Here is a 15,763-nt window from a genome sequence, read left to right as displayed (position 1 = left end):
ATGTCCCACCTTTCCAGGGCAGGGCAGGATTTAGCACCCACCTACCCATCGCCTCTGGGCCTCTGACTGGTCACAGCCTCTAAAGGTCAGACCTGCAGTTCTGAATGCTAACCCGTTCCTCATCCATCACCTGGAGACCTGCGGTGCCACTTCCCTGAGAAGATCCGCTAGGTCTCGAACCTCCTCCTTGTGCACCCCAGCTGGAGTTCCCATAGCCAGCAAGGCTTAGAAGCCCTGAGCAGCGGCCTGGCACATGCCACCTACAGTAAGCTCTTAGGGGCTCACTCCAGAAACAGGGCCCACACATATGGCCTATGTGGGCAACATGTCCCCCCCCCCATCCTTCACATCCATCTACATCCATAGAAGCAGACTCAGGGGGGACATAGGACAGCTCCTGTGGCCCACAGTAAGACCTGGAAGATCCCTAATGGCTGGGCACATCAAACTGGGGACAAAGTGGGAAACTGTGACTGGCTCACAGTTACCACTGAGTCCAGATGACAAGGCCAAGGAGGGTTGTGCACAGGGACCTCCTTCGGAGAAGAGCACAGCCCAAGGCCCACACACCTGAAAAATGTGGTACTTCATGTCGCCGATCTCGATGGTTTTGCTGCTGTCCCCGTCTTGCTCTGATTTGTTGGTCATTAACGTCTTGAACCTGCAGCAAGGAGACAGGATGGGGCTTGCATGTGACTCCCATGCCATCACTGGCGATGGCACTGTGTATCATTTGAGCAGCCTCTGGAAGATGGCACACTTTAAATATGACTGTCCTGCTCCCAAAATAACTTTAGACAAGTGACATTTTACATCATTGTGGGTTGACAGCTGGGCCCAGCCTTGTTCGGTCCCAACTGTCCCTCCCTCCGCACAGTGACTGTGGTCGGACACTGACTCTTCCTTCCAGAATGCGGAGCAGGAGCAGTAACTGGGAAGTGAGATTCCTGGCTACATGCTGGGCCCGGTCTGCCTCGTCCTCACGACACAGGAAGGCTGCGGGCAATGGTTGGCCAGCACTGCCCTCACCTCAGTTCTGAAAGGAGCTGCTCCCACTCCCCTGGGACAGGGACCATTACCCACACTGCCTACCTGTTAGAAGCTGTCACCAACAGTACTTTGTGCGCATAAAATAGCTTTCCTTCCACTAGGAAGGTCACATCTGACATCTCCTTGTTGTTCAGAAAGTGGGGATCTGTGGACGGGAAGACAGGGCAGTTGCTGAGGAGTCCACCTCCAGGGTCTCCAAGCAGGCTGGGAAAGGATGGGGTGGGGGGACAGGAGGCATAAAGGTGAGGCACAGAGAAGCAGGCCAGGGCCTTGACACTAGGGAACAGAAAAGGGAAATGGGGAGAGAGGGAAAGGGGGTGTGTGGGTCCAGGCCGCACCGAGCCTGGCTGGCAGGGTCTTCCGGATCTCGGGGATGCTGGGGATGGGACTGCTCCCATAGCAGTGTGTGAAGATGGTGGCCAGCTGCTGGAGGACCGAGTCATTCTGTGGAGGAGAGGCAGAGAGGGTCATCAGTTCACCAGCTGAAGCAGAAACTACACTGGGCTCTTTTTAAAAGTCTAGGCCAGGCTGGGTGTGGCGGCACACACCTTTAATCCCAGCACTCAGGAGACAGAGGTAGGAGGATCTCTGTGAGTTCAAGGCCACCCTGAGACTCCATAATGAATTCCAGGTCAGCCTGGGCTAGAGCAAGACCCTACCTCAAAAAAACCCAAAAGCCTAAGCCAGGATTAGAGCAGCCACTGTCGTACTCCTGCTGGATCTGCCTTGGTGAGACAGGCCTGTCTCTTCATCTGTGATCCCCCAAATGGCCATTTCGCCTGGGCTCCAGACCAGACAGAGCCATGGTCTCTGCCCTCAGCAGCCAGGCCTTGCTTGTCTCGGTATTGGGGAGGTAGCTATCCACACGTGTGGGGACCTGTGCGTGAGTCAGTCTACATGGCTGTCCCGGGGTCTGGATCTCAGCGCTGTGCGAAGGCCCTACTCACTTTGCTGGTCTTGAGGATGTCGAACATGAGCTGCAAGCCCTCGGTCACCAGCTCCTCGCTGTACTCCTCCTCCTTGATGGAGCTGAAGTCCCGCAGGAGGCTCTGCACCACTGAGTACCGCGACTGGGCAAACGACGTCCTCAGAGACTCGATCCAGATGTGCAGCTTCCAGGGAACACCTGACCCAGGTGGGAAGAAGGGCATGTGTCACCTCCTAGGCACAGTGCCTCTTCCACACCATACCTTTTCCCAGGTGGGCTCTCACCATGCCCCAGGGCACCAGCTCTGGCATGCTGCGTGCTCCACAGCCTAGTCTCAGGCTTGAATTCCCTCTGTTGAGCACAAGTGTAAAGATTGATGGCCTGGCCTGGACACTGCCCCATTGCTTGCTGGCTCCCAGAATTCTTTGCTAAGAAGGACCCATTAATTCTGTAGGGATGAATGCGTGGCCCTGTGGCCCTGAAAAATACACAGGGTACTCAAGGACACTAGGCCCTTCCTGTACAGAAGACTGAAACAGACCAGGTCTACTAGTTCACTGGTGTGTCTGTGCACACTGGGCAAAGAATGAGTGTTTACTAGTCACTTGGAGTGTGTCAGTGGGGCCATGAGCAATTTCAAGCTGCTGTGGGAGGCTCCTAGCAAAACCAGTCATATCCCTGGTAGTTAGAGTGTTAGCCTCTTACCCCTGAGCCTGACTATGGGTTAAAGGAGGCTGAGTGGCATTCCCCAGGATCACAATCACACATCCTGGGCTTCTTGACTACAGGTGGGAGGGACGTCTCCAACTGTGCTCTACTGGCCAGACCCTGAGGTTTGGTACATTTGGCCTGGTAGTAACAACACTGCTGCCATGGATGCATGCTCATGTTGGCACCATGCCTTGGGCTTTAGGTGACAATATCCTATTCTTTTTAAAAATAATTTTTAAAATATTTATTAGAGAGAGAGAAGCAAACAGAGGGAGAATAGGCATGCCAGGGCTTCTAGTCACTGCAAACAAACTCCAGATGCACACACCGCCTTGTGCATCTGGCTTACGTGGGTACTGGGGAATCAAACCTGGGACCCTAGGCTTTGCAGGCAAGTGCCTTAACCACTAAGCCATCTCTCCAGCTCAATATCCTATTCTTGGTCAAGGATCCTCAGCACCAAACCACAAAGAGGCAGGACCTGAGACTTGATTATGTGGTGTGAGGCCAACACAGGATCTGACCTCCCTGGAGGACACACAGGTTCAGAGACTCACAGACTGAGTTCCTCGCAGAGGAAAAGACTGGCTGAGCAACCTGACACGGTGACCTCTTATGCATGAACCCTCAGAGCGCTACAGGGATTCCTGGTACCCATGTCCCTGGCTGTGACCAGAGAGGAAGGTGACCCTGAGGGCAGGGGGCTGGGGCCTTGACTCGGGAGCGGAAGAGTGGCGGTGTGCCCGCGTGCATTCCCACGCCATCCCACGTGCTTGTGCAGCTTACCCAGAGCCCTCAGCTCCATGGTGATGTCCACGTAGCCATGCTCAGCACTGTAGTACATGGCCTCCTGAAGGGCCTTCGTGCGGGTCCGGCTTAGCCGCACGGGGCCCTCGCTGCCGCTGCCCTGGCTCGACGTGTCGCTTTCCTCTACACCCTCGGCCAGGATCTCCTCCAGGGACAGCACGTCTGCTTTGGCCTGCTGCGGCTGTGTCAGGAGCTTCCTCAGGACGTTCCTGCAGGACAAGAGGCGAAGCAGGGGTACTTGAGACCCCATCCCCAAGACAACGGGGGTCGGGGGGGCGCCCTTCTAGTGCCCTGCGGCCCGCGGGCTGTTTGGGAGCAGTAGAGGGCTGGGGGGCTGTCTTACCCTCCCAGGCACGGTGGGCCTTGGTGATCCCCAACCCAGACACATGGAAGAGCCAGGAGAGGACACATGGGGCTCCCACACCTCGGCTTTCCTGCTACTAATGAGAAGTCACGGCCGCAGGACCTGCTAGGGTGCTCCGCTTGTCTGAGCCTTGGCTCCTTTATCATGGCCGCCGGCACCACCCTCTCCTAGGGCAGGTGGGAGGCTCGTGAGCCTGGGGCAGGGCTGTACAACTGTGTCAGGTTGCTCAGTGCATTTGGAGCCCCATAGAACAAGTGGAACAAATCCAGCCAGCCCTGGTTGCATTAATGGGGTGAAGTGCAGATGAATGTTACACAGCACTCATTCCTATGTGGAATGTTCCACGTGGCAGAGTGCATTCATCCCACATACTCTGCTTCAGCCTCGAGCCCCTGAGCACACAGCTGCTTAAGGTGAGAGCGCGTCTTGCTTAAGGCCACACTGGGCACTATATAGCCCTGCCCCAGGCTCCTCCTCTCACCTTCTAGGGTGGTCACATTGGGTACTGCACTGCCCTGCCCTGGGGCCCCCCTTATCCCATTCTGGGGTGGCTGCAGCATAGCAGAACCCACAGGTTACCTGGAGGCTGAGACTCCTCCACAGCTGCCTTCTGTGCCCTCTCCTCACGCCCCCCCAACAAGCTCATAGCTCAGAGGACCCTGGAAGAATGCAGGGCCCCCTGATTTGGTGATTTGTTAGCTCTTGAGTTTTCAGAGCTCCGGGTTTGTGCCAGGGAGTGGCATGTGAAGGTGAGCTGCTCCAAGGGCAGTGTGAGGTAGAGGAGCACATGGGGAGCAGCCACAGCGGGTAGAACATCATGGGTGACACGTGTTCCTGAAGGGTGAATGGGGAGGGGCCTGGAGAAGGGCACAGGGGCCAGCTGTGGTAGGCTCCATGGGAACTCCAAGCCAGCACCCCATCTGCTTACATTTCTCTCCTGTCCCTTCCCTGTCCTCTCGTAACCTCTTTTCCCGTCTCCCTATGCCACCCAGTGGCTCTTGTTGCAGCCTACTGCTTCCAGACAGGCCTGCCACCTGCTCCTGGAGCAAGGTGTGACTTTCTGCAGAGCCACCAGCAGTCTCCTCACAGCTGAGCCATGTGTTGTTTGGGAGCCCTGGGGATACCTGAGCACCCTACCATCAACCTTGGTGGGGGGTGTGTTCCTGAGAAGCCCTGGTGGCTACAGCAGTAACCGTCTTGCTGAAAGTGGGCTGGATGGAATGTCCTGGGTATGGAGGCCCAGACCCCAGTCGCAGGATGTGAAGACCCAACAAGGGGCCCTCTGAGCAGCCCACCCAGTGTCTCTAGGTCTCCAATGTCTCGGCTCCCCACTGCCTAAGGACGTACAACTTTCTGACACGCATTCAGACCCGGGTCTCAGGAAAAGTCACCAGCCCTAACCCTTCGGTCACTACCGGGAGCCTGGGAGCTTATTTCAGTGTCTCAGGTCACACAAGGAAGGCATTCCAGGGCAGGTACCTGTGGCCATGGGCAGCTGAATGGCTGAAGCAGTTCATGTCCTCGTGGAGGGAGGAGGCCATGCCGTTGGCTTCAAGCATGCTGAGGAGGGGGTCGGCACCTCGGCTCAGCAGCAAGCTGACCAACTCATAGTTCCCTAAAAGACAAGGTGGCAGTGCCAACATCAGTGGCTGAGCAGGGATGCTGAGGCAAACGGGGTGGGGGCGAGGGTGGTTGCCAAGCCTTGGACCTTGGAGTAAGTGGGGAACAGCTACATTCACAGCTTGTGTCGGGAAGAAGCAGAGGTGAAGGGAGGCGGGAGGGAGAAGGTGGCCTTGTCCTGTCACCATGGCCCTTCCTGGGTCCTCTGGAGGAGGCTCCTGCCCTGCTGGGTTCTATCTGGGGGCTGGGCTCAGCACAAACATTGGTCTATGAGGTGAAGGAAACCCCAACTTCCACCAGTGCCCCAGAGGGAGGAATCTCAACGGTCCCCGGAGGTAGCCTGTGTGGCACGGCGTGAGGCACGGCCAGAGCCTCATGGCCATGTGAGGCTGCACCTACCAGCTGCGGAGGCCAGCTGCAGGGGCGTCTCGGCGTAGCTGTCCTCACCACTGTTCACGGCTGAGCCCTCCACGTGGGCACCGGCGTCCAGCAACAACTGTTGGGCAGAGGGGAAGGGCATCACTCAGCGCGGCAGGGCCTGCTGGGGCAGCCGGAGGTCGCTCTAGGGACCAGAACCCGCAGCTCTTGCCAGGCATGTGAGCAAGACACATGTGACCTCGCACTGGCAGCCGAGGGAGTGGGAATTTAGAATTTTTGGCTACCCACCCTTCTAGAATCTTCATCTCCACTCTGGCGTGGAGCCCTAAGTCCCTAAGCTGTAACTACTCCTGAACCCTTTTTCTTTTACCAGCACCTCCCCAACCATTAGCTTCGGGGACATTCTGGAAAACATGTGGAAAGCCAGAATAGAAAGTGTCACTTGCAGTCCCAAGGGTAAAATAAGATGCTGGGTGGTAGCAAAAGAGAGAACAAACCGGGTGTGGTGGCGCACGCCTTTAATCCCAGCACTCGGGAGACAGAGGTAGGAGGATGACAGTGATTTCAAGGCCACCCTGAGAATACAGAGTGAATTCCAAGTCAGCCTGGGCTAGAGTGAGACCCTACCTCAAAAGAAAAGAAAAGAAAAAAGACAAAAAGAGCTCCGTGCTGGCTAGTGACCTGAGCCTTGGTCTACCTCATCTGCAACGTGGCGGACGGGGCAGGCCTGCCTTGCAGTGAAGTTTCTGAGAGTAAACCATGCGCTTCCTGGCCCTCTTTTGGGTCAGTAACTTCGGGCTCCTCCTTGTGGAGGCTCCACAGCCTGGCAGGGGTGGGGCTGGGCACAATGCCACAGGCTGGCCAGGAGGGCAAGTGGCCTCTCCACATTCCAGCAAGGACAGGCTCTGCCAGGGTACAGATGGGGCAGGGTTAACTAATACCAAGGCCTAGCTCTGGCATGGGGCAGGGGTGGAGTTGGCATTCTGCTGTGGCCTTCCCAGGCTCCTGGGACACCTCCTCAAACCCTCAGGCCTCTTGCCACCTTCTCCCGAGAGCGGGTGTGCAGAGCACCACCGCAGGGCGTGGGGAGCAGGGACAGCCGGTGTCTGCTGGAGACTTGTCAGTCAGAAACCGGCGGTGCCTCGCTGCTGCTGTGAGGCCGTGGGGGCGGAGCTCCTCCTGCTGAAACTAGGCACGGGGCCAGGCCAGCCCAGGGCCCAGCCCACAGGCCCAGCTTGGGCCCAGGCTAGAACTCCGCTCTGTAGAAAGTGCAAAGCAGGCCAGGTGTAGCAGCCATCCAGGCAACAACCACTGACAGAAGGAACCCTGACTATAGGCCCGGCCTGAGCTGACAGCCAAAGATAACACTGCCCTCGAGGTCTTGCAACCTACCAGCCCCCAGTGGGAGTCTGGGAAATCCTACAGACCCCAGCCACCGGAGGACCTGGGAGCTGAGTGCCATGTGGCTGTGTGGCTGGTACCCATGCTGACAAGGGAAGCCATTCTGCCAAAAGCTCACCCTTTAGGTTAGCAAGCGTGCTGTAGCACCCATCCTCTCTCGGGAACTGAGAAGAGGGATCAGGCCTGTTTGGGGAAGGGCAGAATGGAAAGAAACCAGGATGCAGGGCTGGTTCTGAGGGGAGAATGCAGGAGCAGAGGGTGTGTGTGGGTAAGTGCTCACTCATGTGGGTGAATATGGACATGCATGTGACCCAGCATGTGTGTGGAGGTCAGAGGACAACCTTGGATGTTGGTCCTCACCTTCTGCCTTGAGGCAGGATCTCTTGTTGCTTACCACTGGCGCAGGGGGCTTCCACTGGATTCCCCTGTCTCTGCCTCCCTTCTCACCACACTGATAGCACAGACACGTGCGGCCGCACCTGGCTTCACATGGGTTCTGGGGATCTGAACTCTGCTCAACACACTAGCACAGGAGACCAAGTGCCTTTACCTAGGGCACCAAGACCTCCTCAGCCCCAGAGCAGAGTCCTAAGTACAGCTCTGCTGAGACTCCCCAGTTTTCTCACAATCCCACACGTGTCCTTCTGCTTACCCTTTCCCTGGGGCAAGTCAGGTGGGCTGCCTGGGGCAAGTCAGGTGGGTCAGGTGAACCCAGCCTGAGGCATCTTCAAAGAGGCAGCTGCTCCCTCAGGGGAGGCTGTGGCTGTGCCTGGGGTTCAGCCCCCTGCAAATGTGGGCACACCTTGAAGGAGCTCACCTGTACCACAGAGATATGTCCATGTAGCACAGCAAAGGTCAGCGACGTCCAGTGTCTGCTGTCTGGGTGGATGGAGGGGTGCCTGGGAGAGTTGTTTGGAACCTGGAAAACACGACGCATGACCAGCGTTTCTTAGGTAGGTGACATTTCAGAGCAGATGACACAGACTTCTTGGCTAAAGAAGTGTCAGGCAGGGATGGTCAAGTCAACTCAAGTATTATCTACATTTGCTTGACAATGTCTGCTGGGAACACTGTGTGCACAGGGTTCAAAAGGAAAGGGTAGGCGCTCAATTAGTAATGCCTACCCAGGGCACAAGATGGCAGAGGGGAAGAGGCAGAACTAGAGTTAGTTGGGGATGGCTGGGGATGTGTCTGGAAAAGAGGCAGGGTGCTACAGAAACAGTAATAGCATTCTCTCCCTTCAGGCCCCTCCACTGCCTGCCAAACAGAAAGCCCCAGTCATGACCCCCTCTTGCCCATCTCTTTGTAGATTCTAAATTTTTGTTGTTGTTGTTGTTGCTTCTTTTGTTTTGTTTTTTGAGGTTGGGTCTTACTCTAGCCTAGTCTGACCTGGAACTCACTATGTAATTTCAGGTTATCCTTGAACTCATGGTGATCCTCCTACCTCTGCCTCCTTAGTGCTGGGACTAAAGGCGTGTGTGCCACCATGGTCTGGCTAGATTTGTTTTTAAGACAGGGTCGCCCTATGTATCTCATGCTGGTCTCAAACTTATGATCCTCCTGCCTCAGCCTCCATAGTGCTGGGATGACAGGCATGTGCCATCATGCCTGGCTCTTTGCTGTAACCTTTGTGTGTATTTCTAGCTTAGTAAGACACGTCTACTGAATGTGTCCCGAGCATCACAGCCAGCCTGGTTGCTGGAGACCTTGGTCTCTCACTGGGATAGGCCCCTGAGGTTTGCTTACCTGGATGTCCAAGCTTGCCCCAGCATCAATCAACATCTGCACCATGGCTTCATCCCCAGCAGCACAGGCATGCATCAGCGGTGTCATCCCCTGTGTGAACCAAGAGCGGATGCTCAACCGGAAGCGACAGAACGCATGGTATCACCTAGCCACAGACCTCTGTTAAGCAGCTCCTCTTCCTCCAGAGTCGTCCAGCGCTTTGTGTATTCTAAGCCCTCAGGATACGCAACAACAGAGGTTTCAGCAGGGGGACATCTCCACAACCATGTGGACAGTGGTCAAAAGTTAGCCCCAAAGCTACCTCTGCCAAGGGAATTAGAACCTGTGTATAAATTACTGTTCCTTTCTGTTTCTCCATCTTTAAAGAGTGAAAAGCCGGGTGTGGTGGGGAGTTTGCCTTTAATTCCTGTATTGTGGAGGCAAAGGTAGGAGGATCACTGTAAGTTCAAGGCCAGCCTGGGCTAGGGCAAGTGAGAACTTATCTTGAATGCCTACGACCCCACCACACAAAAAAAAAAAAAGTGAATAAAGTGGTATATATACAGTTGTAGTAGAATGTTAGTATGTATGAAGTGCTTGGTACATACAGAGTAAGCCTGAAACCTTGACAGAGTTAATTAAGCAACAATAACACCGCTGTTACTACATTACATTGCACATACCAGTCCATCCCAGGCCAGCGCCTGGAGTCCCTGTGCTAAGTAAGGGACCTCATTCACTCCCCAAGCTGCTCCTGGTAGTCTGTTCTACTGTCGTCCCCATGTTACAGCCAAGAAGCAGAGAACAGCACGTGGCTGCCCTGTGGAATCTCCATGCTTAGCAGCGCCGAGGGGAGTCTGACTGCCATTGTGTGCCACCAAGCAGTCCAGGCTTTTCCAGAAGCCGTGTCCACTCACTCACTGCAGTTACGGGGCAGTGTGCGGCGCCGCCCGCCTTGCTGGGACTCTGACTGCCCAGGCAGTGAAGGAGAGGGTGTTCCACGGCTGGATCCTGGCAAGCGCTGGTTTGGCACCCGTGACATTATTTATTAGGTTATCTGTGTAGCCACAAGATCTTCTTAACTCATCCATCTGTGTATAGTTCCCTGAGATTCACCACGGGGCAGGAGGAGTTTGTTATGCGTTGGGGATCAACAGCAGCGCAGCTACAGCCAAGCCAGTGGCGACTTGATAAAGGTTTGGCTTTGTTTCCCCACCCCACTCTGAGCACATATTTAACTTTTTTTTTTTTTTTTTCTGTGCACATATGTACACAATCCAGAGTAGAAAGAGGCTGTGGGCCTGAGGGGGAGCTACTTTCCCATGCCGTTTCTTTCCTCACCCTGGCACGTACAATGACTAAAGAACAGATTTCGGGGATAATCATCGTCAGATTGACAGCAGTGTGACAAGGAGACAATAATAATCACACTCACAACAAGAACCAGAGAGAACATTTACATTTGCCAGATAGAAAATTCTCTTAAAAGCCCCACCCAGCAGACACCGTTACCTGCATCTCAGAAGGCGAAGAAAGCGAGGCTCCCCTGGGGGTAAGGTTACTTGGCAAGATGCCTCAGCAGAGGGGTGGTGGACTGGATCCTCAGGCCACTCAAAGCTCAAGTCCCCTGAGCCTTCAACATGGTACCCCTCAGTGGAGGCTTCCACGGAGCCTTGCACCTATGCCTGCCTGGGACAGACTCCTGTCTGTCCCCCCAACTGAGCTGCCGATGCCCTCCATTCCTTGGCCTCTCCCATGCCAGCCTTCGGCTCTCATCCACACTCTCTCTTGCAAACGCTTGCACCCTTTTCTAGGAACGCCTTCCCTACTCCTCCCACTGCTTCTCCCACCCCACCCCAAGCTCCAACTCCTCCAAGCAGGAAGCTGCCCTGCCCGCCCGAGCCCACCCTAGTCTCGAGCTTCGCCTGGCACTCCATCACTCCTACATCCCCTGTCACCGCATCTCACACCATTGCTGCTCCTCTGCGGTCATCTAACCATCCCCAGGCTTCTGCCATGGTGTGGGCAGGAAGTGCTCCCCGAGCGGCAGCCAATCAGGCAGTGGCACGTCACAGCGGTCAAGTTGGAATCAGACCGCTTGGAGGCTTCTAATCCTGCCTCTGCTTATTACTCATTGTCATTTTAGGTCCTTCAACTTACCCATCTGTAAAATGGGGAAGTCAACAGTGGCATGTCCACAGGACTGCTGCCAAGATTAAAGGAGGGATCTACCTGAAGCGCTTAAAGTCAAGCCTGAAGTATAATAAATGCTTGATAAGTGTAAGCTATTCACAGTGACACAACAAAACAACACAAGCAGAGAAACTCATGCTAAATTCTATCTAAAATTAAAAATCACCCCTAGGATGTGCTACACTTTCTCCCACTTACTTTGCTCTGGGCCATGTTCATTCCTGCACCCTCTATTTTATGTCTTTGCTCTAACCCTACCTACCTCTCTTTCTTTTGCGGCTGCTAGTGCTTGGCCCAGGACCTTACACATATTAGGCAAATATGATACCGCTGAGGGATGTCCTCAGCCCTTGGTTTTGCTGAGATAGGGTTTTACTCTGTAGTCCAGGCTGACCTGGAATCTGTGATCTTGCCTCGGCCTCCTAAATACCGGGGTTGCAAGTGTGTCTCACTGCACCTGGCGCATGTGCTTATTTCTTACTGCCTCTCCTCACCAGATTGTCACTCCATGAGAGCTGCTCTGGACCTGGCACCTGGCAGGCACATACTCTCACACATCTAGTGATTATGCCCCACAGTGTGCTACCAAGATGTCTCTCCTAGACTCTGGCTCAGCCCTGCCCCTTTCAGGGCAGTTATCAGTCCTCCAGCTAGAGAAGCAAGCGAGCGCCTTTAACCGTGGAGCCATCTCCCCAGCCAGCTAGAGAAGCAGAATCTACACAACCCAGGTTGTCTGAGGGGACAGAGGACTATGTCCAGGCTGACATTCTATCTTCAGCAGAGGCAGCTCACCTCTGGGAAGTACAGAGCCTAGCAAATCCCAGGTAGTTCAGGACAGAGGAGGACCATACTTCTGACTCCAGCGAACGACTCAGCCTGGTCTCTAAGCCCAGCTAGTGGAGCTCACGGAAGTTACCTGATCATCCATGGTGTTCACCCCGTCTGGGCCCAGGGCCTCAATGGCCTGGCTGATGAGGTCTGTCCTCCCACAGTTGAGCATGCGGAAGCCCAGGTCTTGATTGAATCTTTCAGTAGCCGCTCGGGCGTCCAGCCTCCGGAAGGAACTGAAGCAGCACTCTGGTCTGCCCGGGAGAAACCAGGAGGCGATGAGCGTGATGTGAGACATGGCTGGGAGGGGAAGGACTGGGAACTTCGCTCAGATCAGCCGTGACTGGCCTCACTACGTTTGGGCCCATTTTCCTACACATGGCTTCTGAGACTTCAATTGTCAAAAACAACCTCCTGATTACAATAACCTATTGAGGCTGCACTAAAGAGGAGGCAGGTCTGCCTCCGCATACTGCTTGCATAGCAGGACGCCTTCAGTCTGTGAAGAGATCACTGTGACCAAGGTCTAGCTTTGGCCTCTGTGGCTCCTCTCAAAAATACCAAAGACAAGGCAGGGACAAGCCTAGAATCCCACGAGCATTCAACTTGACCTTCTGAAGACCATCACAGATAAAAACCTGTGTACGTGACAATGCCCCCAAGTCCCACCCTGGGGCCTCGGTTGAGTCAAAATGGGTAAAGTTCACATCTAGAACATGGTTTGAGCATTTGTCAGAGGAGGAATGACTGAGGTTTTGGAAGAGGCAACAAGAAAAGACCCAAGGCCTTCCCAAGCCAGGGTTAGTCAGAAGAAACAGTATAGGAAAGAGCTCCTGCAGGAGACCAAATGAGGGGATACTGTGGAAATAAGAGCACAGATTTGGGGGCTATACAGACCCAGGCTCAAATTCAGACACTCTATGGGCCAGCTGCTGTCCCCTCCTAATCCACAGCCTCTTTGTCTACAACATGGGCATTAGAGCCCCTGCTTCAAAACTGTCACAAGGATAAGATACCAGACACACAAAGAGGAAGGAGGACGCAGCACAGGACCTGTCGCTGGATGTGTGCAAGTCAATAGGGGCATTATAGAAACAGCGGAAGGACAAACAGCCCCACCACAGGATCCCAGAGTCCCACTGTGTGAGGGCTCCAGTCCAAATCTGAAGGGGTCTACTCTGCAGACCAGGGCTGAGAGGGCACAACCTGAAAGCAGCTGAGGCCTAGGACAGGTCTGCTTTCACACTCAGCCCTTGCACCCGCAGAAGACACCCTCAGAGCAGTGGAGATGCACCCTAGCCCTGTTCTTTGATCCCTACCCAGCTGCTTGGAGAAGCAGAGATTATAGGGCGATGCAGGAGGCAGGACATGGCTACTGGGCCTCCCTTCCCTCACGGCTTCTTACTTGAGCTGGCGGGGCTCGCAGTCCAGGCCGGGCAGCAGCAGCCGAGCTGCCTGCCGGATGTCGCCACTGTCTACGGTGAGGCTGCGGCGGTGCTCCGCGTAGGTGATGGCCACACGCATCCACTCCATCAGCGGTGGCAGCAGCATGAAGGGCCTGCAAGGCAGCAACGAGAGGTCAGGCCTGCTGCGGCAGTCCCTGAACACGGATGGGGACGCCTTTAGCACGTGGTCTCAGAGAGTGACCAGTCCGTGTGAGGTATGAGGGCGATGGAACTTGTGATCCCTGTCACTAGAAACAGACGGGTCCTGAGGAATTCCCCTGATGGGCCGTGAGCAGGAACTGAAGGCCCTTCAGTGGCCAACAAGGGAGTTCACCAACAGGTTCAACGGGGACACCTGTGCCTCCCAAGAATTCGTGTCTTCCTCTCTGTAGAGAGACCATCTCCTGGGAAGTGGGGTGCAGGGAAGAGAGTCAATAGATGCAGGCTCTCAGCCTAGCTTCTGTCACCTTGTCACCTGACAAGCGCTGCCACGCCCATCTTTTCATCTGCAGCTAGAGGCAGCACCTATTCTCAGGGCTGGTGTAAAGTGGATGAGGCCATGGGTGTCGCTCTAAGTGTGTATGGACGACAGTCATTCTTTCTTCAGCAGGATCGCAGGCTGAGGTGGGCAGTGAGCATCCCCAGGCTGGAGTACGATCCCGCCATCATGGTGCTCAGGTATGAGTAGCAGCCCCGAGTTCTATGACCAGAAAAGGTCCCCAGGGGCCTGTACGACACTAAGAACTCCTGGCTGAGGTGCTGGACAGCCACGCAGAGGCAAGCAGAGGCTGCCAGTGAGAGCTCTAGACGACAAGCTCCGGGGGCATCTCTCAAAGGCACTTGACATGTCACCAGGAGGCGCCATTCACTTGAACTGTGACAGAACCCTTGGTATTACAACGTCCTGCAGCATCTCATGGGGTTTCCCCCTGTTACCATCTCCCCTAGACTCGGACAAGGGTGTCATCCAGACACTACTGAAGGAAGGAAGTCCCTCTGTCCTCTGCCAGTTGTTGAGTCTACCCCCCACCAACACCTTGCTGCAAAGGGTTGTCTCTTAGAGTACTTTATCGTTTCGCACATCTCATAGCCCAGGGCTCCGTGAACAGCTGCCTCGGGAGCCCAGAAGTGATGGGAGAAGGTGGTCCAGGAGCCCCCTTCCTCTTTGCTCTTCCCTCTGGTGACAGCCCTGGGCAGCTCTTTGTGGCCCCAGACCCTCCAGCTCTCCCTTTGTCCTTTTCTCTTTTCTTAGTTTATCTTTGTTACAGGGTCTTACACTGTGGCCCAGGCCTTGAACTTGAACTTGTGGCAATTCTTCCTCAGTCTCCTGAGTGCTGGGGTTACAAGCACGAGCCACCACCATGTCCAGCTTTCCCTTGTCCTTTCAAACAAGCCAGGTAGCAGGCCCAGGCCCGAGCAGGCCCCCTTCTCCCTCCACTTCCCCTGGCCCCTTGGATTCTGCAGCCCCAGGCCAGTCCTGTCTGCTCCCTCAGGCATACGGAGTTCTCTAACCAGGAGAGACTATGAATGCCAGTGACAGGCACTTGCTGGAGCCTACCCTGTTGAGGCTTTCCAGAGGGTCTAAGAAGTTGTCAAACTTTCCTTCTTCAACAACAAAAAGATTTTACTAAAACTCAAACTCCAAACCAGAATGGTCTAGATATGACCTTGAAGGTGGTTCTTTGGGGGAATCATTCTAATGTTTTAGAATTGTTCTTGCCAAAACTATGACTGGTGTGGGTTGCTCACGTGTTTCACTGAGTGTCCCAATGGATGTGAGAAAGCCACAGGCCACTAGAGCCTCACTGTTCCTAGTCTTTGTGGGCACCCAGACCTAGCCAATATATCACCAGGTCACAGAAGACCAGTAGCATTGGTCTCATGCCACACTACCCATCCCCATGTTCCCATGGGAATGGTCAGCTTCACCTCTGCAAAACCTTTGTGCTCTGAGACGCTCCTAGAACTTGCATCCAGCACTGAATGTATCTCAATGCTCTAACTAGCCTCTTCCTCTAATGTCAGGAATGCTGTCTTTCTCATCTTTGTTTTCTCTGAAATGTGCGCAGCCTAGGCTTAGCCTGGCACAGAAGGTCAACTAAAGCATGCCGAGTGACTAAAGTAAGGATGAGCACCGGGACTTAGTGTAACATGTCCAGGTGTTCAACTATGGACCAAGTCACGTTTCTCCTCAGAAAGAATGATATTTAGAGCCAGGTATAGCAGTGTACAGTGGTAAACCCAGCACTTGGCACATAGAAACAGGGGTTCAAGACCACTTTCTGCTACACAGTGAGTTCAAGGCTAGCCTTG

At 54.6% G+C, this 15,763-nt stretch overlaps 1 protein-coding gene across 1 annotated transcript in view; it reads right to left on the bottom strand.

Moving 5' to 3' along the window:
• Window positions 1–15,763, bottom strand: part of Abtb2 (ankyrin repeat and BTB domain containing 2) — a 190,091-nt gene that overhangs the window by 6,663 nt on the left and 167,665 nt on the right. Inside the window, exons 4-14 of the mRNA XM_004660825.2 lie at window positions 13,411–13,563; window positions 12,094–12,259; window positions 9,006–9,095; window positions 8,077–8,178; window positions 5,880–5,976; window positions 5,340–5,475; window positions 3,476–3,705; window positions 1,998–2,176; window positions 1,389–1,494; window positions 1,093–1,195; window positions 571–661 (exon numbers count right to left, since the gene is read on the bottom strand). Of these exons, the coding sequence (XP_004660882.1) occupies window positions 571–661; window positions 1,093–1,195; window positions 1,389–1,494; window positions 1,998–2,176; window positions 3,476–3,705; window positions 5,340–5,475; window positions 5,880–5,976; window positions 8,077–8,178; window positions 9,006–9,095; window positions 12,094–12,259; window positions 13,411–13,563 (1,453 nt within the window). The remainder of the gene's footprint in view (window positions 1–570; window positions 662–1,092; window positions 1,196–1,388; window positions 1,495–1,997; window positions 2,177–3,475; window positions 3,706–5,339; window positions 5,476–5,879; window positions 5,977–8,076; window positions 8,179–9,005; window positions 9,096–12,093; window positions 12,260–13,410; window positions 13,564–15,763) is intronic.

This window comes from Jaculus jaculus, chromosome 8 (genome assembly GCF_020740685.1).
Source record: "Jaculus jaculus isolate mJacJac1 chromosome 8, mJacJac1.mat.Y.cur, whole genome shotgun sequence".
NCBI classification, from domain to species: domain Eukaryota; kingdom Metazoa; phylum Chordata; class Mammalia; order Rodentia; family Dipodidae; genus Jaculus; species Jaculus jaculus.
Note: the sequence above shows the minus strand (reverse complement) of the source record. Positions and strands in the feature narration are given on the sequence as shown.